Consider the following 25,768-nt stretch of genomic DNA (forward strand, 5'->3'; position numbering starts at 1 on the left):
TAGTTACCATCCCTACTCGGATAATCAGCTTCACTATAAACTCTTCCTTGATTCGTATAGGCTATGTACCGAAAGACACGGTGTGGTCTGCCCCCTTCTGCTAACTCATTTTCGTATTGGTCATAGCAATCAACTATTTGTTGAACGCCTAAAGGAGTAAAAGTTTGTGAACGATTCTTTATGTGCATTATACAACCAATGGTTGAGTATGTCTAACAACAACATCCTACACAATGAAATATAGATAAGTATGAGGTATAATAAAGTATTCCAGTATGCAAAGGCTGTAAATAGCCAGATACAAAGCACTCAAACTCAGGAATATGTTACTGCTTCAATTCTCAAACATGGAAGAAAGCTATTGTTTCGAATAGAAAAATGGTTACTATGCAAATGGCTATATATAGCATAAACAAAGCAACATGGCTACATGAAAAACACTAATGTGAACATGCATCCAAAGGCACATTCGTTCTCCAAAGGCACCTCCTCAACCAGTTTACGCCATCCATCTTTGAAACAACAACAATGCGAACATGCTTCCAACTTGACATTCCAAAATCTTTCTCCAATATATACCCTTGCCATTTCACCCTTGTAGTTTTTACCATAAAAGTTCTTCCAAAATGTATGAGGCATAAGCTATAAAATAAATTCAAAAAATCATTAGTAGAAAATTAGAAAATATTAGACAGCTGTTAAAAACGAGTACTGAACTAATATAAAGTCACTTACAGACATTTCTGGTACAGTTTTTTGTTGTGCTGTAAAATAAGAGTTTTGACAGACATATTCTTTGAACCATGAAACATTGAATGTGTATGGCCCGGTGGCTGTTATTAATACTCCATCTTTTAATTTCAAAGCATTTTTTCTAACCAAATTAATCCATCCGTCAGTAAATATAGGTTGTCCATTTCTGTTTCTGATCCTTACAAAGCTCAAACTGCCACCATCTCTTATTTGTACTGTTTTACCATAGGGCACTTTATCTCCCCACAGATTAGTTGCAAAGTCAGATGGTATGGTCTAATAAAGCAATACAAAACATAAAGCAATAGCAAAGATGTGAGATGATAATGTCAAATAACAATATCACATTACCACCGAAAGAAGAAAAACATACCAAAAACACAATATCTTCTCCAATAAATTTTAAGAACGAAGGAGGTATCTTCGTTGAATCCATTTCTGCACCCAATTTAATTAGTTATATTTTCATAATCAAGCAGAGTGAGAATCAGTAAAAAATTGTTTAATTAGACAATTGATGGTCATGACTTGCATATATAATTAGCGGCTAGCCAGACAAGTGTAACACAATAACTTCAAATTTTGTAAAGTTATATATACATATAAACATGAGAACCAAGCCAGGAACATATGATATGAACATTTCCCCTGTTTGTAATCAACCTTTACAAAATGAAAACTTAAAAAAGATTATGTATCTATATTTCTCTAACTTGTAAAGAATTTACCAATTCTCACATTTAATAATTAAACGCAGTAATAATTCTATACATAATTAGACAAAAAAAAAATCAATGATATTATCAATAAAAAGAAGTATTTGTATTTCGGTACCAAAATAGAATGAAAATAAACTATTGGCATTTCATCGAACATCTTATACACATGCCCAAACCAAGCCGAACACACTAAACATTCAATTCAGCAAACATATTCAAGTTGTACAATCTCATTCTCTATTAATAACCATTCAAGTATGCATTATAAGGTTGTTCATAGAAACATTACCATGAAAATTCAGCATAAAAACATCACCATTATCAAGCATAACCCTAAAAAATATCATTCTAACCAGAAATGTTACATCAAATACCAAACAGTGGCAAAATTCTAAAAAACCAGGGCATTAATCAAGCACAAGCATTCAAAATCTCCGTTTTAGGGTTTCAAATGAATATCAACACAAACAATTGAAGTTCCGGTCATCATTATTTTGTTTTCCGACACTTAGATTCTGACTATTTAAAATTATTAAACAAATAAAAAAGGTTACCGAATGCAGAGATTTCTGATAATTGTTAGTTGATAACCGTTTCTTGAGTGTAATCTTTGTCGCGTCTCAGTATGTTGAAGAAGGTACCGAATCCAGAGATTCTAGGGTTTGAGTTTGGTAGTGGTTAGTGTGTTTTGGGAGAGTTGAAGAAGCGTACGGGGGAAGCGAGTAAGTCTCCTGTGTGGTGTTTTGGGAGTGTTGGGTGGGACTTGGATCATCCAAGCAAATAAAAACCCACCCACGGATCCTTTTTTTTATCTTCCCCCAACAAAAAAAATAATGTTCAATTTATAATAAATCATATAAAAAATTTTATTTTGCAAATTTAAATTTTTAAAAATCAATTCATATCCCATAAAGTTCATTGGTATATAAAAAAATGAAAATTCATTGTGTAATTTAGTTTATACCTTTTAAATAGAATTTTATTTTCAATTGTCTTTTTTTAGGTTACATATATAATGTTGTTGGTTCGGTCTATCTGACGACCAAATCGTTTTCATACTATTTTATCTTAAATATATTTTAAAAGTATATGACATATATGAATATATTTCACTACCCATATGTCTTCAAGCTATGATCAAAGTTGATTTTTGTTACTCAAGCACAGGTTACATATCTGCCTCGACACGTCTATATAAAATCATACCAAAAAAAGTACTTTTATAAATATAGATTTTTTTAACACAACCCATAACTTGTGAAAGTCACGGGTATAAAACATTAAGTGTGGGGGGGTATAAATAGGAGACATTAAGAGTGACGTAGCAGTCACGTTAGCAAAGCGGCATGTTAAGAAAAACTTGTGGTAGAAAGGACGTTAAAGTGGTGTTAGTATGAAGAGGTTATCCAATTATAAGAAATCAAATATATAAAATTATTATGTAAATATAAATTTTTATAAAACAACCCATAACCCGTGAAATCACGGGTATATAACCTAGTATAGCATAAACAAAAAAACATGGTTACATGAAAAACAATAAAATAAATAATTTCTCCTAAAGACATAGTGATTAACTTTTTAACCGGGAATCCGACCCGAAAAGACCTGACTTGATTACGAACCCTTAAAACCCGATTAACATATATTACCTGAACCCCAAGATAGTTAATTAATTCGGTAATTGGGTTAGTTTTCGGGAATTCGGGTTAACCCGGATGACAATAACCCGATCTATATTGCTAAAATAAAACCCCGTTTTTTTCCTAAAAGTTTATCAATGCCCACCAAGAAGTATGTGTTTCCATATTTTGATCATAATAAAGATTGAATTAAGGTCATTTTTTAAGCTAACTTAGTTGTAACAGTAAACGATGGGGTTATCAAAGGGTTTGTGGATCACATTGTTGAATAGTTTTAGAATTTTCATATAAGAATAAGATTGGAAAATGAGTTTAAAAGTTTAATTCTAAGATTGTTGACTGACTTTGTAATTCACATGGTTTCTAATTTGAATTTCAAAGTAAACAAATGGTTTCTTTTATGAAAATTAAGTATATAACTGTGTGTTTAATTTTAATCCCAGCAAAAATGAAGCCCTAAAGTTCATGATCGATCGTAAATATACAGCCTTGTAATATTTAACCCAAAATCCGAAGAACCCGGCCCAATAATCCTGAGAACCATAAAACTCAAATCTAGAATGGTTCTGTTATCGGGTTATATTTCCACCTTTGAAAACCCGATAAAAAAAACTGAAGAACACCCCTAACCAGCCCATGACCGTGTGACCGTTCAGTGTAAAACTTACCGGTATATTGTCTTCGTACATCCGCAAGTACTTGCGGTTGCCGATGGTACCAATCGACAACTATGCCTTCCATTCTGCGATCACATGACTTTAGTTTACGATTACCATACGCATAGGTTTCACATACTATCTCAAGAAAAAGAAAAAAACCATTGTTATCTCAGTTTCCTAAATAATCTACCATATTAATTAGGGATGTTTGCGGTTGGTTTTCTATTTTAAGTTTTGGTGAATCAGTTTCATAAGAATGAAGAGAAGAAACAAAACCCTATATACAAAAAATCAAACGTGACTACATACATTTAATGCGAAGAAACAAAACCCTAAATACAAGAAATGAAACCTATTACTACTTGAAAAATAACTTCATAGGAACCAAAATCAAGATACATTTTAGATTAAAATTTCTTAACAGTAAACAGAACCTTAAATACAAGAAATGAAACCCTAACTACTTAAACAATAACTTCATACGAATAAAAAATCAAGATGCATTTTAGAATAAAATTTCTTAACTGTGGTGCACTGGTGCGATGATGAAAATAAACAAAACCCTATAACTACTTAAATAATAACTTCATAGGTACAATCTAAACTTGCTGATAAAAGATGTGCTAGATGCGCAGACTTTGTTGCTAAGTGTGACAAATACACACTCCATAACAGTAATTTGGTTATCTAGTGTAAAAGAAGTTATAAAACCGTAAGTATTTAAACACTCAGAAGCACATATTGAAGCGTACAATATGAAACACCCTCAAAACAGTTTTGCAGACTCTCTCATCTTATTATGTTTGTTGAACATCACAGTAAGTAATTTATAGGTAGGCATCCAAACACCCTCTAAAGTCTAAACTTGATTTTTTTTCCTAAATCATGATAAAATCATAACTGATTCAAATAAAAATGCAATATTAAGTGATTTACTTATTCTTCATCTCTTAAAGAGAAAAAGGGGTTGTTGAATTTGGTCATTGTATAAGAACAAGCTTTAAACCCAATTCCAAGAACTATTTGTTTGTGTGCATAATATTAAAGATCATTACCATAACGAATTAAACACTCGTCTTAATAACCAATTGAAATGTAATGACCAACATGTGTTTACCTCTTATTATGAAAGTAGTCTAGACCACTCGTAGCACATGTTGCTATCTTTAGAAATTGTACAATTGAAGTAGCATATGGTTTGTAAAACTTTCCATATTCCTCATCTCTAGTCGTTAGTATCCCTTGTATTATGGAGAATGTAATCTCAGTTATCTGCATGCTGAAAGAGAAATTTCAAAGTCAAGGTTTAAAAAACCATTTTCAGTTAGGGTTTATAATTTTTTTAATTGTTCATGCCAAACTAAACTAATTGTCTTGGTATGTTCCCTTAATCAAGCAACCTTAACATAGCCAAACAATTGTGTTTGGATTTAGGGGTGTCTAATTTTCCAAACTCAAAACTAAAATAAAATAATATAACAAAATTAGAATTATTTAAGCAAGACCAAATTCGAATAAGTTTTACATTTTTTGTGTCTTATTAAGTGTGTTACTTTGACTTGTATGGTTTCGTATTATTGTTTACTAATTATTTAAAACTTGTATAAAAACATCAAAACTCGAATTGTATTTTACCGAGTCTGAAGCTAAATTATTTTATATAACTATCTTAATCCTACTAACATAACTATCTACAGATCTACAATATCAACAAAACCCTAAATAAAATCAAATAGCCTAAATTCGAAGAGGGGTGGAGTGGATGAAAGTTTTAGTCACATGATTGCAGTTGAGCAGAGCAAGTGCAAATTCTGCAATTTGAACTCAAAACTTTGGTATTCACTTACGATTAAGTAAAACAAAGTCAGGGGTTTACCTTTGGTGTTGCAGCTGTCTCTTTCTTAACATGGAGATCCAAAATTTTCAGGGCAGAGAACAACGGTGATGATGGGATTGAGGGAAAAGGTGGTTCTTTATTTGTAGAGTAAAATTTAAAATGTGTTTTCTCCTTTTTTTTTTTTAATGAAAATGACCAATCATAAAGTACCGTGGAAGTACGGTCAATAGAAAGGGTGTAAAAAAAGTTGAGAGTGACAGTACTTCACAACCTCTTATGTTTGTACCACGCAGACCACGCGCAAACGTGTGAGTCTGCAACGTGTTTGTTTTTTGAAAGCGCTTTCACTAAAAAACCTCTTCTAGAGCTCTTCCTCGTGCAGATGTAGTTATTGTTAAATAATAATATATAAATGAATAATACGAATATGTATTGATAATAATTATTTTAATTTTAATTTGTGTCATGATACCATAATTGGTCTTTTAGCCTTAAACTAATACGTTTTATATTAAATAGAAAATATCTTTAATGAATTCTAGTACCACCCTACCGGTCAATGTATTTGCAAAGGAATAGAGATTAATGAACCTTTTTCACATTCGACACGTTTGTTTAATGACAAACGATTTAGACAGTGTAAACTTTGAAACTCGTATACTTTATATTATTTTCTGATATTTGGTAAATTTTGTGGCTAATGTCTAAAGTCAATTACGAAAGTTTTTTTTTTTATATTATCTGATAGTTTATACGAGTTTAAAGTATACGAGTTAAAAACTAAAAGTTTCTATAGAGTTTAAAGCCAATAAAACAACAAAATGGCATTCTTATGGGTCAAAAGTAGGGCAAGGTGAAACCAACTCGAGTGGGAGAATTGGGTGTCCTTTAGATTTCCGGAAAATTGATTAATATTGTTTTCAGTTTTGGTGCACATATTTTTTGGGTGAAATGTAGTTTTGTTGTTTGCCGTCCAAAAAAAAATTAAGAATTAGTTATAAGCTATTCATCAATGAAGTTGTTTTGAAACTTTAATATTCACTTGTTTGAATAACATGTTACCAGTTCAAAATGTAATGCTGCTGCATACACATGGTCAAATTCACAAATTTAAATCTAACTAATCAAAACACTGTGAAAAGCAAGATGTTGATGCACTAGGTTTTATTGTTATTATTTTAAAGCTCTTCATTATTTGTTATAAAATTTCACATATCCCAAAAACTATGAGGTCAAAAGAGTTATTATATGAAGCCAATCACTATAACAAAATAGGCGATGAAAGTAGTCTATAAAATTTTTATTACCTTACTACTGCGTGAATCTGCTTCTTCAGCTAACTGTTAAGAATTCGAAACAACAATAAGTATCAACACCGCCAAGTAGCGGCACCGGTCACCAACGCACCGCCGACAAAGCGTGCATATAATGGTCCTCACCCGGCTTGCCCTACTTGTACCTATCATCATCCAGTGGGAATCTCATGTAGATACTGCGTGCACTGTAATATGTACGGCCACTTCACCGCCAACTGCCGTACTGGTCCACGTCAAGCTACAGCTTCAGCTCCTGCTCAACAAGCTCTACTTCTCGCTCATCAAGGCCAACAAGCGGCTCCTGCACCCGCGATCCATGCTAGAGCTTGCTTCGCGTATGGTGATCCCAACCACTTCGGGAACATGTGCCCGAATCGAGTGGTGAAGCAAGAGCCACAATAGCAGCAGCCCCAGCAACAACAGCAACAACAGCCAGCAGCCCGCGGACGTACTTTCAACATCAATGTCTGCCAAGTTCAAGCCGATAACAACGTGGTCAATGGTACGTTCTTTGTGAATGGTATTTATGCTTCGTGTTTGTTTGATACCAGAGCCGAATAACTGTTTTGTATCGTTTGAATTCGAAAAGCTTCTTAATCGTAAGCGCGCCCATATCCCCTCGACGCTCGATGTTGAAGTTGCCACCGGAAGAACTGTCGCTGTCAATTCTGTTCTTCGTGATTGTACTCTCGAACTCAACAATCACGTTTTCTCTATCGACCTTATTCCGATGCAGCTCGGTAGTTTTGACATCATAGTAGGCATGGACTTTCTTCATGAAAACCATGCTGAAGTGGTTTGCTTCGATAAGATGATTCGATTCTTGCTCGCTAATGGTGAACAATTGTGTGTTTACGGTGAAGTCGCGTCGAAGAAACTCCAACTCATGTCACGTGTCCAAGCTAGCAAGTATCTTCGCAAGGAATACAGAGCTTTCTTGGCCAACATTGTAGTAGCGGAGAAGGAAAACAAAGCTAAGGAGGTAGTCCAGGTGCCTGTAGTTTGCGAATTTCCTAATGTCTTCCCTGATGATCTTACAGGTTTACCTCTAAGTCGTGATATCGACTTTCGTATCGACCTCATTCCTGAAGCCAATCCTGTTGCTAAAGCGCCTTATCGTCTCGCTCCATCCGAAATGCGCGGACTCTCGAGTCAGCTCCAGGAATTGCTTGATAAAGGTTTTATTCGCCCTAGCACCTCTCCATGGGGCACACCAGTCCTTTTCGTCAAAAAGAAGGGTTGTTCCAGATGTGCATCGACTACAGGGAATTGAATAAGCTAACCATCAAGAACCGCTATCCCCTGCCTCGAATCGATGATTTGTTTGATCAGCTTCAAGGTGCTACGTGTTTCTCGAAGATCGATTTACGCTCAGGCTATCACCAACTACGCATTCTCGAAGATCGTTTCTTGACCGCTTCGTCATCGTGTTCATCGATGATATCCTAATCTATTTCAAGTCAAAAACCGAACACGCGCAACATCTACGTTTGGTTCTCGAACTACTCCAGGGGAATCGACTCTATGCCAAATTCTCCAAGTGCGAATTCTGGCTGGAGGAGGTTCAATTCCTCGGTCATATTGTCAATACTCAAGGTATTCACGTCGACCCCGCGAAGATCGAAGTTGTTAAGAGTTAGGTTACACCTAAGAACCCGTTTGAAGTCCGTTCTTTTCTCGGGCTAGCGGGCTATTATCGCCGATTTATCGAAGGATTCTCTAAAATTGTCATGCAGCTTACTTCTCGCACGCATAAGGACAAGCCTTTTATTTGGGGAACTGAACAAGAGGCTGCCTTTCAAATCCTCAAGCATATACTCTGCAATGCTCCCGTCCTCGCTTTACCCAACGGAAACGATGACTTCGTTGTCTATTGTGATGCCTCGAACCTTGGTCTTTGTTGTGTTCTCATGCAACGGGACAAGGTTATCGCGTACGCGTCCCGTCAACACAAGATCCATGAGAAGAACTATACAACCCGCGACCTCGAGCTAGGCGCAGTTGTTTTTGCATTGAAGATTTGGCGACACTACCTTTATGGTACCAAGTGTACGGTCTTCACCGACCATAGGAGCCTACAACACATTTTCATCCAAAAAGAACTAAATATGCGTCAGCGCCGATGAGTGGAACTTCTCAATGATTACGACTGTGAGATTCGTTATCATCCTGACAAAGCAAATGTCGTTGCTGACGCCCTTGGTAGACGAAGCTATTTGCATAGCGTTCGTAATGTTCACGCCCAACATCATCTCGAAACTCTCATCCGCGAAACCCAACATGCTTGTTTCACCGAATGCACCTTGAAGAAGGAAATGATCCTCAACGATGGAGCCCAGCTTGTGAATAAGTCGAATGGGATTTTCCATTATCTGGACCGAATTTGGATCCCTAAGCGAACCGATTTACGACAGATTTTGATGGACGAAGCCCACAAGTCTTGATATTCTATTCATCTCGGTGCCGATAAGATGTACAAGGACCTGCGCTACAAGTACTGGTGGTCGGGCATGAAGAAAGATATCACCCTCTACGTTTCGAAGTGCCTGACTTGCTCGAAAATCAAGGCCGAGCACCAAAGACCCTTCTGGCTTACTCGTCCAACCCGATATCCCTATGTGGAGATGGAAGAGTATAGCTATGCACTTCGTAACGAAACTTCCGCGCACGCCATTAGGTCACAATAGCATCTGGGTTGTCGTTGACCGTTTGACTAAATCAAATCATTTTCTGCCGATATGAGAAGACTTCAAGGTAGAAAAATTAGCCCGAATCTACACCAATGAGTCAAGATGAAAAAGGCCATACTCTAATATGATCTTGTCCAGTCAATAATTTTTTGAGTTAATATGTTTTTTTTTGAACGACCAACATAATCAATCCCGAACACTTTCGGGGTACCCACTGGACAAACGGAGTACTCAGAGAGTAACCCAAGTCCACCATCAATTTCGGGGAAAACCCGGTAACCCACCCGCCTGTAGGCACGACGGTGAAATTACCGGTAAAACCCGTTCCTATAATCGCCCACCAATGTCTCTCTCTGCACCAAGTGAGAGTTGAACCTGCATCTCTTAAGAGAAATACACGTCTTCCACCACTTGATCTAGAGATCATAACATTTTAATATGTTGATATAAAAAAATATAATGTGATGTTTTTTAATGTATCTACCTATGTCGTGAATGGTGTTCTATAACTTTTAAATCATTTGACTTTGTTTTATGTTTAATTAAATTCTTTGTAAATACTTTCTTGTGGCAAATGAAATCTTTATATTAATAATCGAAGTTGGAAAATTAATATTTATCAACAAAAAAATGTGCTTATGATGTCTCTTTATAACCAACGATCTATCGGCCTAGTGATTAAGAGGGTGTAGGTCCCTCTCGGAGGATCGAGAACAAACCTAAACCTTGTTATACAAACTCACTAGCGAGTGCGGAATCCAAGCTAGCGAGCAAACCAGGATGATGCAAGAACAAACACAAGAACACACAAGACTCAACGATTAACACCACTTGTATTAATGCGTAGAAGGTTCCGGTTACAAGCACAATGTTTACAATCAGTTTGCAAACTCTCAAAGTGTGTGTGTGTGAGTTTCGGACAGAATGCTCTCAACTCTCTAACTTTCTGTCTGTGTGCATCTCTCTTCTGTCTGGTCTAACTAACACATACACTACATGGGTATATATATACCCAGCCCAACATGTCTGGTCGAAGGATCCGATAGATGGTCCGAAGGATCATCTATCGATGACAACGTAATCGAAGGATCAGCATGGACCTCGAAAGATCACCTTTCGAGGTCTATCATTCGAAGCCTATCTTTCGATTAGGTCGAAGGATCCACATCATCCTTCGACCCCTTATCCTTCGACACAGAACATCTCACAAACTGTTTGGCCAAGTCAAACCGGAGGATGGTTGACTTGGTCAACTTACAACACAAATTAGGACATCGTTTACATACAGACCGAATACAGACAAAGTACAGACACAAGTGCACCAACAAACTCCCCCTTGGCTGTAGCTTTGTCTTTATCTTCTATAGTTGTAGACTCGTCTCGAACTTCGACGGTCTTTGGTCTTCGAGTTACCAAAACTCTGATGTCCTTTCAAGTCTTCAATGTCGGAGGATCTTCAAAGTCTTCACGTCTTGAAAGCAGAGAGTGTATCAACAAACTACCCGTATCATGTAGGAAGTGTGTTGACAAACTCCCCCTTAACATAAGCTCCCCCTTGAGTTATGCTCGTGAAATACTTTAACTTTATGAAGTGAGATCCTGGTGGTGTTGATGATGGCCAGCGGCAACTCGATCATCTTCATCAGTTGAGCGCCTTCTCGTCGTGTCTTCATTCCAAAGCTTGTCATCGACCATGTTCTCCTAGCCTTTAGAATCTGCACATGCAAGAAATCTAAACGCGTAATGAGAACAACTGCTTGGAATATAGTATAAACAAATGACACACGAATGACCATGTCATAATCAAACACCGTCCGACAGTTTGAAAGTTTAATAAATTTCTCAACTTTAGACTTAACTTTCAAAGCTTGCAAATTTCGACCGTTTATGAAGATTTAGTCAATTCGGTTTTCGTTCAGGTTTCAGGCAACGAAGACTCGAGTTCCAACATCGTACGATCGAAAATAAAGTAGAAAGAAAATCTTTTTGGCTTTTATAAAGTTTATATTAAAACACACCTAAAATCTTTTTGGTATTTTTGAAATTAAAAGACAACAATTTAAAATCCTTTGAGTGTTATCAAACGACATCACCGCTAATGTCGTGCTGATATGCACCAAACGACGAAACTGTTTAAAAGAAAAACAATAAAAGTTAAGCAGTAAATAACTATATACAGACATTCTTTTTGCGAGTTTCGAGGGTAAGAGAATCATATCAGTGTACGGTCATGCCAAAACACTCTTGTTGTTCAGTTAGTTAACATTAAGATAAGCATCCTATAACAATTATCGGTATTGTTGTCCACTTAAGCTCAACTTATCAGATGTAATCATGGCGAGGGGATACGTTAAGGTATGATTTATACTTACCGACCGGTGTTCATCCACATCACGACACATTCCCGTATCAAGGTATGCACGAGAGTTCATCTTACCGGTGAGTATACCGATTATCATCTGTTTGACCGTATAAAATGTGAGATACTCACTTATTTTGAATTGAAAACAAGCCCTATGTGATATAATCACTTATTGATGAGGAACTTGATTTTCATATGCATGAGGGCACAGGTGCAAGTCCGTGAACAGGTCAGTACTTCCGTACAGCAGAGAGACGAACTTGACACCCGGAAAAATGTGATATATTATCACTTATTTGATTTGGACATGTGATTGTTTATCACTTATTGAGGTCGAATGCAGTATGTAATATGTACACGTATGTATAGTATCATGGAAGATCTTAGACTTAGTCTATTTATAGAAGCAACCATGATACCCAGATGATAAGCAGCATAAAGACCGAATATCTCAGAACCTCGGCAATCTATCAAACGAAATTTCGGTACTAAGACCATATGCCAATGAATGGTTCCCACCTGGTCTTCAGTCGATTAAGATTTATATCACCCTGCACACTTTAAAATGATTGTGAGCCTACCGATACATCTTATATAGAGCTGCTTATCGTTTTTCATTTAAGGTTTAAAGAGGTTTGGATAGACCACTGATGTACTATCATTTTCTCTTTTGCTCTCCAGGAAACTCATTTTTGTTTTTCTATTGTTTTTGTGTTTTTGAAATTTTTCGATGTTTTTGGATTTTCAGATTTTTGGATTTACTCCCCCTAAATTCAATAAACTAAGATAAATTTAAAAACACACAAAGATATTTACAAAAATGATTTTCCGATGTTGGTTTACTCTTGCTTGACCTTAATGCCGTTTACCAAAATTAATTTTAATCAGGAAAGATTTAATTGAATTTTGGAGAAATCAGTTGGCATGTCGGTAAGCGGTGCGAACCATGACAACATTGACGAGTTTCACAAAGAAACAATCACGTGTGAGGTGATATTTGAGATCAACGTGTCAGGCCAAAGAGTGCTGTATGAGATGATAATAATTCATAAAGCAGCTTAAAAATCAACAAGTATAGGAGAGATTTAGAAATTCAAAGCCGTATCCTGCAACTGTTTCATGCATTGCAAGGAATCTGAGCATTCTCCCAAACTGGATATCCACCCGGTGTGGACTTCAAAGTCGATTTTGTAGCTACTGAATAATCTCTTGACAGCAACAAGATCATAAACCTCCGGGTCCAGCTGGTCTTCCACATTGCACCAGCGAAGGTCTTAGTCTTCCTCTTGAGAAGTAGTGTGTGGTTGTTCAATCCACGCCAAGACATTCGCACATCCGGTGTAGTTAGTTCAACAAACACATTTTCTTCAATCACACCGCGAAGAAATGTACACTACACGTCCATTTTGTTGATTATAAACTTCAGACATTCTTCAGGTGCATACATTTCATTGGAATCTTTCCTGAGGACCCGATCAAAAACCATAATGACCAAAATTTTGTCACGTTCTCCATTTGGTCGAATTTTTGCACCATCATTCAAACACATTCTTTCATCAGACTTTTTGTGTTCTTTTCTTCTTCCCTCTCTCCACCAAAGGCAACAATTTCTTCTGTCGCCTATCTTGTGCAAGGACGTTCCACTATCGATAATCCTATGACTATCGATAGTTCCTCCTGGAACTTCCTGCACACTCACTCAGAGATTAGTTGGAGAGGGGGACCCAAGCCTTCATAGACTTGGGTTGCCCCTGAGAATCAAGAAATGTAATTTCAACTTCCTGATAATTTTCAAACACAACACCTCCTCTTGAACCTTCAGCTGTTTTAGGTTTCCAAGTTTGTTTTCGTTTACCAGAGTGTGTATTATGTACAGTTTCTGGTTTTAATGATTGTGACAAACTAGGTTTCCTTTTAACAGTTTCCGGTTTTAAAGCCTTTTCGATCACCTTTACATTTTTACGTCGTTGTTTTGTTTCTTGTTCTTTAATAGTGTGTTTATCATGTTTTGGAGAAACAGTACGACGTTGTGAGTGACCTTGTTCAGAGGGGGTTCTTTCAACAAAATTTGGTTTGGGCAAGTTTGTGCAATCTTTAATGATGTGCCCAGATTTCCCACATTTGAAACAAGTTCTCCTTTCACCAAACTTAGGAGAATTTGTTCGACTGGCAGATGTTGAACCTGTAGAACCTGAGGTACTTGCTCGTTCATCACACCCGTTTGTGTGTTGGGTGTAATTGTTATCGCTGTTACGCTTCAAAATCTTGACTTTTTGTACAAAATCGGTGTTTGATTTGTTTTCAAAAGTCTCAATTTTATCGGTACCCTTTGATGCTACAAATTTAACATCTTTGCTCTTCTTTTGATAACGAGCTCCTTTTGTTTCAACCTTAGCCTTTGGCTTTGGAGCTCGTTGTTGTTGTTTACCCTTAAAAGCAATTGGTTGTTGCTTTGTCGGTGATTTCTGTTTTCCAAATTGTTTTCTGATTTCAGCTTTTGGAATTGAATTACATTGAGTTACAACAATTCCCGGAAGTGTTTTTCCCAAAAATTTGTTTGTATTGTCTTCAAAGACTTTGTCAATCAAAGATTTATTTACATTTTTAATTGGAAAAACATGATCTGAGTAGATTTTATTATCTCCAACCAAAGTGTACAACACATTACTGCTTTTAACAGTAGACACACCAGTCTTATCAACTTTGTCAGGATCAATCACTTGCTTCTTAACAGATGGAACCTCAGGAGTATCAGGATCACAAAGAATGTGATTTTCTCGTGGAATATCTACTCCTTTCATCTTGCTAAGTGATTTATCCTGATCACTTACAGCCACTTCTGATTCATCATCCGATGTCTCATAGTCCTCGATAATTGGAGGACTTTGCTTCATGGATGGTGAAGTTTCTTGTTCCTTAGAGGCTGTGTTTGAAGAATTGTCCGGTTTGAACCCAAGGCCAGTAGCAAACTCCTCAACATCAAGAGGCACACTGGGTTCATACCGAGGCATTTCTTCCTCATCAGGCATCTTGGTATAGTTGTTCATCAAAGGGGGCGGACATTTGTTATACCCTATGCCTTTTTGATTTCCCTTTAGTTGTTGAACATCGATGATGTGATCAAGCACAAATTGGGAGTTAGAATAACTATCCAATTTTTGTTTGATCGCATCATGTTCGCATTGGGCAATGGCTAATTGTTTCTTAGTTTCTTCCACAATGTTAATATATTCATTTATACTCACTTGCTTGTGGTAAACTACTTTGTTAACCTCGGACACATTTTTCTTTAATGTTTCTATTACAGATTTAAATTCTTTTTCATTCCGAGTTAAAGCCATGTTTGCCTCTTTGCATTTCGACAGTTCAATAACCAAATTCTGGTTATGACTATGAAGCTTTTCTGATTCAAGCTTCATCTCTGCACATGATTTGCAAATACTAGGAGCAGGAGGTTCAGAAGTTACCTGACTAGTAGAGGCTGAGCCGTTTGCCATAAAGGCAGTTTGAAAAGAAAAGGCTCCATCTTCAGAGAATAGCTTTTCCATTTCCTTTGATGCAGTATCCGCCTTTCTAATCAGAATTGATTTCTGACATTTAAGCTCATCAGCTTCATTCAGAAGATCCTGAATATCTTCACCTTCTTCCTCCTTCTCATCAGGCTCTGAGTGATTATCCCCAGAAACAGAGCCTTCTTCATCCGAACTTCCAGAATAACCAGAACTGTCATCGCTTCCAGAAGATTCTTCTTTATGAACATGCTCGATGACTTTAGCATACAATGCAGTTCCACTTCCTTGATCACCTTCACCAAACTGAACTGACCAGTCACATCCTTCATCAGCTTGAACAGCCAAAGCCCGATTGTGATTTGCAGTTCCGGGCTGTCCCTGATTGTTGTTCACTGCCACCATCCTCCGTTCACGGTTTTCTTGTTGGGCATTCACATTCGTCTGGTTTCTGAAAGGGTTGTGATTGCCGTGTTTTGTTGGTCGAGTGCACTCACGTTTAAAGTGCCCTTTCTCGCCACAGTTAAAGCACGTAACGGCATTAATATCAAACCCATACTTCGTGTTTTTCTTTCCTTCCAACGAAGTTCTTCCAGTTCGTGCCATGAAATCCTTTGCCCTTCTAACCGCACTAGCAAAAGCCCATTTAATATCCATCAACTCCATTTCTTCCTTGTCGATCTGATCATAATCTTCATTGGTCATGTTGATGTTTCCAAGCTGACCTGCTACCAAACCACAGTAAGCACTGACCATGGTGTTGATAATCTCCATATGTTCCTTAGCAACTTCAATGCTAAGGTGTGAAAGATTTGAGTTGTCGACTCGGATTGTGTGATGATTTTGGGGTTGAGGTTGAGGATTGCTTGTATAGTGAGCTTGCTGTTGTTGTTGTTGAGGTTGTGGTTGTGGCTGTGTTGGAACAGGAATGTAAGACCTCGGATCAAATTGAGGTTGTGGTGGAGCAGCTGTTGATTGAGGAAATGGAAAGGAACTTGTGTTGGAGACAAATGCAGTCTGCAGTTTAGGTTGCTGGGCTGCAGCTGCTCTAGCTAGAGCATCGAAACCCGGAAGATACATTTCTGTATTTTGAGGGGCGGGAGCTCTCCTGGCTTTCCTGATTTCTTCATCATTTTTGTGTTCCAGTTTCTGAATGAACTCGTAGATATTAACCCTGTCTAGAGTTCCAGTATGCTTCAACAGTTCAATGAAAGAACTCCACTTTGGAGGTAAGGCGTCAGCAAATCTACTCACCATGTCTGGTTGAGTAGAGACAACTCCATAAGCACACATTTCACTAATCAAATGATAGAAACGTGTGATCATATCATTCAGAGTCTCGTTTTCCAAAAACTGAAAGGATTCAAACTCTTTCTTCAACAAATCATGCCGAGATTTTCGAGCAGCTGCATTGCCTTCTCCTCTAGCAACTAAGGCATCCCACAATGTTTTCGTAGACTTGCAGTATGAGAACTGATGGTAGATGTCTTTGTTGAGTGCTTGAGTAAGTGTGGCAAAGGCCTTTTTCTCCAATTCATAAGCCTTCTTGTCTTTTTCAAGCATATTGGCATAACCCTCAGAAGTGGACGCAGCAGTCTCCAGATCTTCATTGAATGCATTTATGAAACACGTCCAAAGATCGGTGCTTTGTCCTTGGACATACGTGTGAAAACGGTTTTTCCATGATGGAAACTCATTCATATGATTTAGCTTTGGTGGACGATTGTTACTGCCCGTTTCGCTTTCACTGATCAAAAGGTTTTGAATGCTTTGACTTTGATTGGATACCAAAGCCCATTGACTTGGACTAATTGATTGTTGTTGTTTAGGTATGGTACTCGTCATATATTCAGCCATCGACATCTGTTTTAGATCTGGTTGTGGATCCGTACTCCAATCCCAAGGACTTGTACAGCTCATTTTTATCAAATATAAGTACCAAACCTACACACCACAAACTGTTAAGTGCAAAAACAGATATGAATCGAAAGATGCAACCTGTTCGAAAGATCAATACTTGTTCGAATGATCAACAAGGTTCGAAAGATCCTTGTTGAGTTTCGAACAAAGACTTCGAAGGATTGACTTCGAAAGATTGACTATACGAAGGATCCTTATCTTTCGAAAGATGATTTCGAAAGATTCTCCTTATGTTTCGTACACAGGTCTCGAAAGATGACACTTGTTCGAAGAATCAACAGTGTTCGAAGGATCACTGTTGATGGCTCGAACAATAACCTCGAAAGATAACCTTGAAAGATTCACCCAACACGAAGGATCCTTATCTTTCGTAATGAACAGTAACTCGAAGGATGTATCTATCGAAAAGATTCCTTGACTCGAAGGATAACACACTGACTTCGAAAGATGTTCGAAGGATGGTTATCTTTCGAATCTCCTTGATCGAAGGATGATCCTTCGAGCTCGAAAGTTATCTTTCGACGGTCTGACACACTGACAAAAGTACTGATGGGTTGGTGAGAAAAGTGACAGGTTGGTGTACCAACTTTCGGCAGAAAGGATATGGTCTGCCAACAACTTTTCACCAAACTTTTGACTTTCAAAAAGTTTACTAAAAATAGGCAACCTTATCCTCAACCAGTTCACCGGAATGATAATCGGAATATGACCGGAAAAATCAAAGTCACTTAAAAACAAGTTTTCAAGTTACCCAACCCAACCTTGAACACTCCCGATGGTTTAGAGCTCGTTTTTCAGTTTTAAGATGTGAGAAAAACCACCAAAACGGGTGCTAAACCTAGTGTCCAAACACACCAAGAACTTGAACAAAACCCGGTTTTAAACAAGGTAAAGAGCCAAAGCTCTGATACCACTTGTAGGTCCCTCTCGGAGGATCGAGAACAAACCTAAACCTTGTTATACAAACTCACTAGCGAGTGCGGAATCCAAGCTAGCGAGCAAACCAGGATGATGCAAGAACAAACACAAGAACACACAAGACTCAACGATTAACACCACTTGTATTAATGCGTAGAAGGTTCCGGTTACAAGCACAATGTTTACAATCAGTTTGCAAACTCTCAAAGTGTGTGTGTGTGAGTTTCGGACAGAATGCTCTCAACTCTCTAACTTTCTGTCTGTGTGCATCTCTCTTCTGTCTGGTCTAACTAACACATACACTACATGGGTATATATATACCCAGCCCAACATGTCTGGTCGAAGGATCCGATAGATGGTCCGAAGGATCATCTATCGATGACAACGTAATCGAAGGATCAGCATGGACCTCGAAAGATCACCTTTCGAGGTCTATCATTCGAAGCCTATCTTTCGATTAGGTCGAAGGATCCACATCATCCTTCGACCCCTTATCCTTCGACACAGAACATCTCACAAACTGTTTGGCCAAGTCAAACCGGAGGATGGTTGACTTGGTCAACTTACAACACAAATTAGGACATCGTTTACATACAGACCGAATACAGACAAAGTACAGACACAAGTGCACCAACAGAGGGAGGTGTGAATCTTTGTTTCTTTTGGATGTTTTTGGTTTAAATTCAGGAATGGGAGAATGGGAGATTTTAATACTAACTGCTAATCCTGTTACAACATCCTAACTATACGTCGTTAAAAAAATATTCTCTTTATATAATCAAAAGCAATTTCCACTAGGGGTTAAGCCCTTGCACCCACTCAAGGTGACACGCGTTCCTTGAACCTAGGGCTTATCGACGTAGGAAATCATATAATTTATATACTATTAATTTGAAACAATTGTGTGCATATTGGGTTGTAAGTTTTGTTTAAATAGTTGTACATTATTCAAATATAGGTTGTAAGTTGTGCTTAAGTGGTTGTATCTTAATCAAATAATAATGTTTTCATTATCTTACCAAATTCAATCTGTTTTGTATGCATGTATGGTTGTAAATTGTGCTTAAGTGGTTGTACCCCAATCAAATAATGGTTTGGTTGTACCCCAATCAAATAATGGTTTTAGTATCTTACCATATTCAATCGGTTTGATCCATTCAAAGTTGTGTTGTTTTATTTGTAAATTATTATTATTTATAATTATCTAATTAATTTAGCCAAAATCTTGTATAAATATAATTTGCAATATATTGATGCAATGGTTGTTGTAATGTATGCATTATGGTTTGTATAGTGGTAATGATATATATTATATATAGATTACGATGAACATGTCAAACGAGAAAAAATTGACGCGGGTTTATCGTAACGCGCGAGTCCTAGATCAACTTAGTTATTTTATTCTATGTTTTACGTTTCGGTTTAATTTCTTCGCATTAACACCGCAACTTCAGTGTCGGTGGTCGCTGACAGTAGTGTGACATTAGTGCTCGCCCCGTCGCAACGTGAGGGTGCTTAATACTAGTTAAATCCAATTGATAACATTAAAACTACTAATAAATAAAATAAGTATTTTATAGTTTTATGGTTATATCAAAATCTTTCATGAATATAACTAGGAAACCTTTAGTGGCGTATCTTTTTTAAAGTGACACGTATGCAAAAGGCCACTCACACTCACGATTGCAGACAACGTTGTTGATCTGACTCGTTATCAATTCCAGTGGAATGGAAACACACCGTCCAAAGGACCACTATGACAAAACCTCTGGCTCCCGCATAATATTTTTTGTCGCGAATAAGACTCCAACCGACGACCTCTCTAAAAAAAAGTTATCCAATGCAACTTTTATTTTTTCGCATGATACAAATATGAATCTAACTTTATTTTTTGCGTGTATCTGAATTTTACTTTCTCGAACCCTAAATATGTTATTTTTCCGGACACAAATAGGAATTTACACATAGATACATTAATTTATACTCGTTTAATCTACATTCATTTATACTAGTCTAATCATGTATCTAATTCTACTTTCTTTATTTCCATTTTAAAGGATAAGAAAACTCACACCAAATACACAAAAACATCTAAGACTTAATTACACAAATAAGTCATGTGGTTTAAAGATCACAGGACTATGGACTTGGACTATGGACTTATTTAGAGTCCTTATTATATTATTGTAAGAATTGACTTATATTAAAATTTCCCTTGCTTTATTTGCCTTGTAATGTCTCAAAAGTGTTCTGAGTACAAAGTATACAATAATTAGCAATCGAATTCAATATGTTGTATTGTTTAGTTTTTACAGACGAACCGTCCATGTTTTGTTGGAATTTTTTTTTTTTTTTTTTTTTTTCATTTTTTTTCGTTAAAATAAAAATTAAGAGACTCAAATAAAACAAATATGAAACTTGATATTTATTTTCAATTATAAGCTAAAATAGCAGTTGATGGCTACTTTGGGTCAGCATTCGTTAAGGGACGAGCCAGATAAGTGGTTGTGGAACTGTGGAAGTCAAGGTTTGCGTGGATATAGAAGAACCGGGGAAGTGGATGGTCAGCATCAGGTGTTGAAGTGGAGAAAAATTGCCGAAGGTGAATTGCTGTGTGTGGAGGGCGTTAAGCGGTAAGATTCCCACAACCATGGTGTTGGCGGCTGGAGAGGTGATAGCTTTTGGAGACGGAAAATGTCCTTCATGTGACATTGACGATGAGACCGCTGACTACTTGTTAGTGTCTTGCACTCTTGCTCATTTGTTAAGATGGTATGGTGGCAAGTGTGCGCGTGGACTCGAGTCCCATCTAGGCCAGCTTTGATTTGGTTTCGCAGATGCTTTAATATGGAGCTGAAGAAGAAAATGAAACTGGTGATATATGCGATTTTCCTCATGACTATAGTTAGTTAACCCAAGAAGTAGAAGTTCAACATAAATCCTACCCACTAGTACTTAATAACTTGCCCATTCTCCCTCACGGTAGTACTACTTCATTTTCAGGTTCTGGTTCCACAGTCACTGCAGCATCCTCCTCTTTATGGCGTTTGACCCCTTTCGTATCATTGTTTTCACCATCACCTAACATTTAGCCGCATGTACAAAGCCATTAGACCATGTGTAGTGGTGAAGAATTATAATGCCCCCACCATGGGGCATTATCCGACACGTGTCATCCCAGTCAGCATGGGGCATTATAGCATAAAGTGGTGTAGTGGTGAAGAATTATAATGCCCATATTATTTTTAATGCAAAAAAAAAAAGTCAAATGGATGTCAGGTTGAAAAGTGTGGGTGGGCAAAAGTGATTGGAGGACCAAATGGATAACAGCGTTTTAATGAAAACGCCAACATGCAAAATTGTCAAATATAACGCCCAAAAACGCCCGGTGTAGTGGGGGGAGGGCATTTTGGGGCGTTTTTTTGAATTTTTTTTTTAAAAACACGCCCCACTACGGGTGGTCTTAGTACTACTGAATCTTGTTGTTGTATCATTAATTAATTAATTAGGAGGCTTCAAATATTAGTAGTAAAATCAATCAGAGAGAGAGAGAAACTTACTTTGGCGTTTGGCTGTAACATGCTCCTCCTTACCATAGCCCTGTATAAAAAGCTCAAGCTCCTCCTTACCTGGCATTTACAAAGCCATTAGTACTACTGAATCTTGTTGTTGTTGTATCATTAATTAATTAGGAGGCTTCAACTAATGTAATCATAGAGAGAGAGAGAGAGAAAGAGAGAGAGAGAGAGAGGAACTTACTTTGGCCTTTGTCGAAATACCAGGAATCTTTATCAGCAAACGGACGATCCAGATTCTTTGAGTAAAAAGACTTCAGCTGGACTTTACCATCCTTATCTTCGACTCCGTAAGTAACCTTACCATAGCCCTGTATTAAAAGCTCACGCTCCTCACTATCAGAATCAGAAAATACGCGCTCCTCTGGATTGTCCGGTTCCAGTCCCAGGATCTCTACCTTGTACTGCTCAAAAGGAATACCGTCCGCATAAGGGTCTAAAGCCATCCAAGGTGGCTCCGATGGTCCCGAATTACCAGAATTAGCCTCTTCTAGACGGAGATTTTCTTGAAACTTTTCGAATCTAATCTTCTCCTCTTTAGAGGTAGTGTAGTTTTTGTTCCACCGTAATTTCCATTGCTTAAAAGCCTCCATGTCGATCTCGTCTTGACCTTCGAATTCAAGCATTGCAACGCTTCCTGTATTTTTTTTTTTTAAATTGGGCCCCCAAAAAAGGGTTTATTTAGAGATCCGGAGGAAAGTTATTTATCACAAAACTAACAAGAATCAAAGCATGCAGCATATGCAACCTAAATAAATAATAATAATAACCAGATCAAACCCTAATAGCTTAGCATCAGGCATTGATAAACACCGAATCAAAACAAATAACAAGAATCAAAGCATCAGATCAAACCCTAATAACTTTATCAAAGCATCAGGTAAAACCCTAAGGACCGACGGGGCGGTCCCGTGATATTATCACGGAAGTGTTTATAACGCGTTGAACAATCAAAGTTCTCACCGCCGCAACAAAACTCAACGCGTGATAGAATGCAAATATTCAGATTCCGTTATTTTTTTAACGCGTGAAGGTTTTATTTTGTGAGTATAATTGTTGGTTGGGGGGAAATTGTTGGGTGTGGTGGTGAGTGATGACCACCCCCACTAAAAAAAGTTGTGAGTGATGAAAAAATGGTTGATAACATGGCATAATTTTATTGGATAGTGGGAGTGATGGATTCTATCACTAGTGAACCACCCCTAGTCCCCTAATAAGTTTTGAGAAAATAATATACATAAACCCCTAAGAGAAACAAAAACTAACAAGAATCAAGGCAGCATATATAACCTAAATAAAAATAATAATCTAATAGCTTTTCGTCTGAACTGTGCGTGGCTGAGAATGAAAGCGTGATGATGATCAAAATTTAATTACCATGTGTTATGTTTAAATTTCAAAACAAATAGATAGTTTTCTAATAAATTACTAGGGAGAAAGCCCGTGCGATACACGGCATGCATAATAGCTATTGTTTGTTCGTGGTAAGACGTCTAACACGGCCGGTGCATAACATGTAAGACAATACGCCTACTAAGGGGTGTGCTTAAACTTTATTAAACCATGGACCATAAGTTGTTTCCTTGGCAAAACTTGTCGGCCAAAAAGAAGTGAAAAAAGATGTCTTCCAAGAAAAAAAAATGAAACAGAAAAAGAAAAAACGCATAAACTCTCGCACGCCTTCCTATCTTATTGGATAACACATAGACCAAACTTTAGCTAACGCATGCCACCGTCATCCCCAATCCCATCACCAGCCAACTGATTGCAGTGAAATAACGAAAAGAAAACTATTAAAAATGGTATACTATGTTTACGTATATATGCATCGAAAAGTAGTACGGGTTTTCATTACTAACACTAAGTGCAGACGGTATACCTTTCATGTGGGTCACTGTCAACTGTTTCTTCTGAATCAGAATCTGCATAAGCAGGCCTGGGAAGGAAAAGCACGAAACATTTATGTAGACGGTTATCCAAAAATAAACATGCACAATTACATTGTTTATGGAAATCAATCAATTATAGTTGAAAGTTTTTTTGTTGCCTTTCCATTTATAACGACACCAAGTTTATTTGTTTCAAAAGCCAACTTCTCCCCTTATATGTCTTTACACATTCGAAGTGATGTGTTACCAAGTTTTTTTATTCCTATTTTTTTAATGTAGAACAATGCACTTTTATATTTACGAACTCAAGTTTCCGACTGTTGTAGCCTCCTAATTTTAATTTAGAGTAAACATATACCAGGTATGTAAATAACATTCCAGATCGAGTAGAAAGGTAAATAGCACATCTTTAATTAAAATGGTTTATTAAACAGGGCATGAATAAAGTGTAAGCCGATATATACCTTACGATCACTTCAACGCGCTTAACTGGTGTCGGTATGGGTAGCACCCCCTTGTCTTTAGCGGGGATCGATGGAGGTGTGGAAGAACCAAAGGGCTTACAACCAGCCCCATCTAGCAGGACATTCTTGCAGTTGAAGGATTCAAAATGGCCATGATCATAATACGTACACGAATCAAGCTGTAGGGTCTGAGTGCTGCCCATAAGAGAGTGCAAATAATTCGGCAGTGTTAAAATGCTTCCATCAGCGTTCCTTACCATCACCTGAGTGAACTTATCCTGTATGTCAGTGGAATAAAGGCTGTAGACGCGTGACAGGCCAGACTCTGTTGTGAGTATACTATGAGCAGTGATCTTTGTCAAGCGGTGGGCGGTGTCTTCAAAGCAGACAACGACAACTTCGGCTGTTGAGTCAAACACCTCGAGTTCTAGCCTGAAACTGTGCAAGGTTTGTAATTTATTTTCAGTTATAAGCCTGCATGAGAATGGCTACAAATTAATACAACTAAACATTTTTAGAAACAAACCTTGCTCTCGGGAAGAAAACGGGGTTTTCGCACCCATCATACCACATATCGTTGTCTTCACGCCCCACACCATTCATGCAATTCCCACCGCCACATGTCAGCATGAACCCACTCTTGGCTATTGCATATGCATTTGACTTCAACACGACAGATGAATTCAGCACTCTGCATATATTACCAGCATAACTATAAACTTTAACCATTTGATTCAAAAATGATAACCAATATTGTGCTTATCCAAAATGACATATCCTAAGTGTATATTACGTTCTAATGCAAACCTGATTTGACCTTAACCAAAATGACCAATGTTTACATATGCTTGGTTCGCCACGAACTACGTACACTCTTTATCCACCCAATATTTAAATTACATTTTATGTTTTCAATAAATAATTATAAACGTGAATTGGGTATTAAAAAACATTATTTTTTTTCGGTATTAAAAAATATTAAAAAATATTTATAACTGTTAAAAAATATTTATAAATATCTATAAATGTGAATTCCGTATTAAAAAATAGATTTCGGTATTAAAAAAAACTTTATTTTTTTTTCAACCGCTTTAATATAGTCCTCCTATGTGATGTGGATACAACCAACAATCCTGTGGGGTCAGCTTGGTCGTCACAAAGTATACGAATTTGGATTTGGTTATTGCCTGTCAAACTCGTAAACTGACTGTTAGGTTTTAACATACGAATGTAAGTCCAAATAGATGTTTGATTTAATGTATTACAAAATAAGGTTGTGCCTTCATATAACAATCAACTCATACATGCATATGAAAATTGTATGATCATATGTAATAACAATCAACCTGTCACGAAGTCATTTCTTGATTTATAATAATACCATAAAAGGATGAATGTATATATATAACATATGGTTCTTTTTGAGTCTTAACTAATCAAAAACATCCATATTTATTTAGTGGCAATCTTGTTGTCTAACCCAAAATGTATGTTAGAAAATCTAGCACCAAGA

The 25,768-nt window shown here is 37.2% G+C and overlaps 2 protein-coding genes and 1 long non-coding RNA gene across 3 annotated transcripts; all 3 read right to left on the reverse strand.

Moving 5' to 3' along the window:
• Window positions 1-241: 241 nt before the first annotated feature.
• On the reverse strand, window positions 242-5,737 carry LOC110910907. Its single transcript, XM_022155485.2, has 6 exons — window positions 5,651-5,737; window positions 4,892-5,053; window positions 3,784-3,857; window positions 1,127-1,191; window positions 736-1,029; window positions 242-642 (listed from the first exon to the last, which is right to left on the reverse strand). Exons 1-6 carry the CDS (start codon window positions 5,680-5,682, stop codon window positions 427-429), a joined length of 843 nt encoding a protein of 280 aa, XP_022011177.1. The 5' UTR covers window positions 5,683-5,737; the 3' UTR covers window positions 242-426.
• Window positions 5,738-20,768: 15,031 nt separating this feature from the next.
• LOC110904333 lies at window positions 20,769-21,923 on the reverse strand. Its single transcript, XR_004887693.1, has 3 exons — window positions 21,888-21,923; window positions 21,273-21,408; window positions 20,769-21,180 (listed from the first exon to the last, which is right to left on the reverse strand). It is a non-coding gene; the product is annotated as an uncharacterized LOC110904333 (long non-coding RNA).
• Window positions 21,924-23,621: 1,698 nt separating this feature from the next.
• Window positions 23,622-24,984, reverse strand: LOC118489701. The gene is made up of 4 exons (XM_035987227.1): window positions 24,782-24,984; window positions 24,224-24,693; window positions 23,762-23,838; window positions 23,622-23,663 (listed from the first exon to the last, which is right to left on the reverse strand). Exons 1-4 carry the CDS (start codon window positions 24,982-24,984, stop codon window positions 23,622-23,624), a joined length of 792 nt encoding a protein of 263 aa, XP_035843120.1.
• Between the last annotated feature and the right edge of the window lie 784 nt (window positions 24,985-25,768).

The sequence above is a fragment of the Helianthus annuus genome, unplaced genomic scaffold, assembly GCF_002127325.2.
Source record: "Helianthus annuus cultivar XRQ/B unplaced genomic scaffold, HanXRQr2.0-SUNRISE HanXRQChr00c005, whole genome shotgun sequence".
In the NCBI taxonomy this organism is placed as follows: Eukaryota; Viridiplantae; Streptophyta; class Magnoliopsida; order Asterales; family Asteraceae; genus Helianthus; species Helianthus annuus.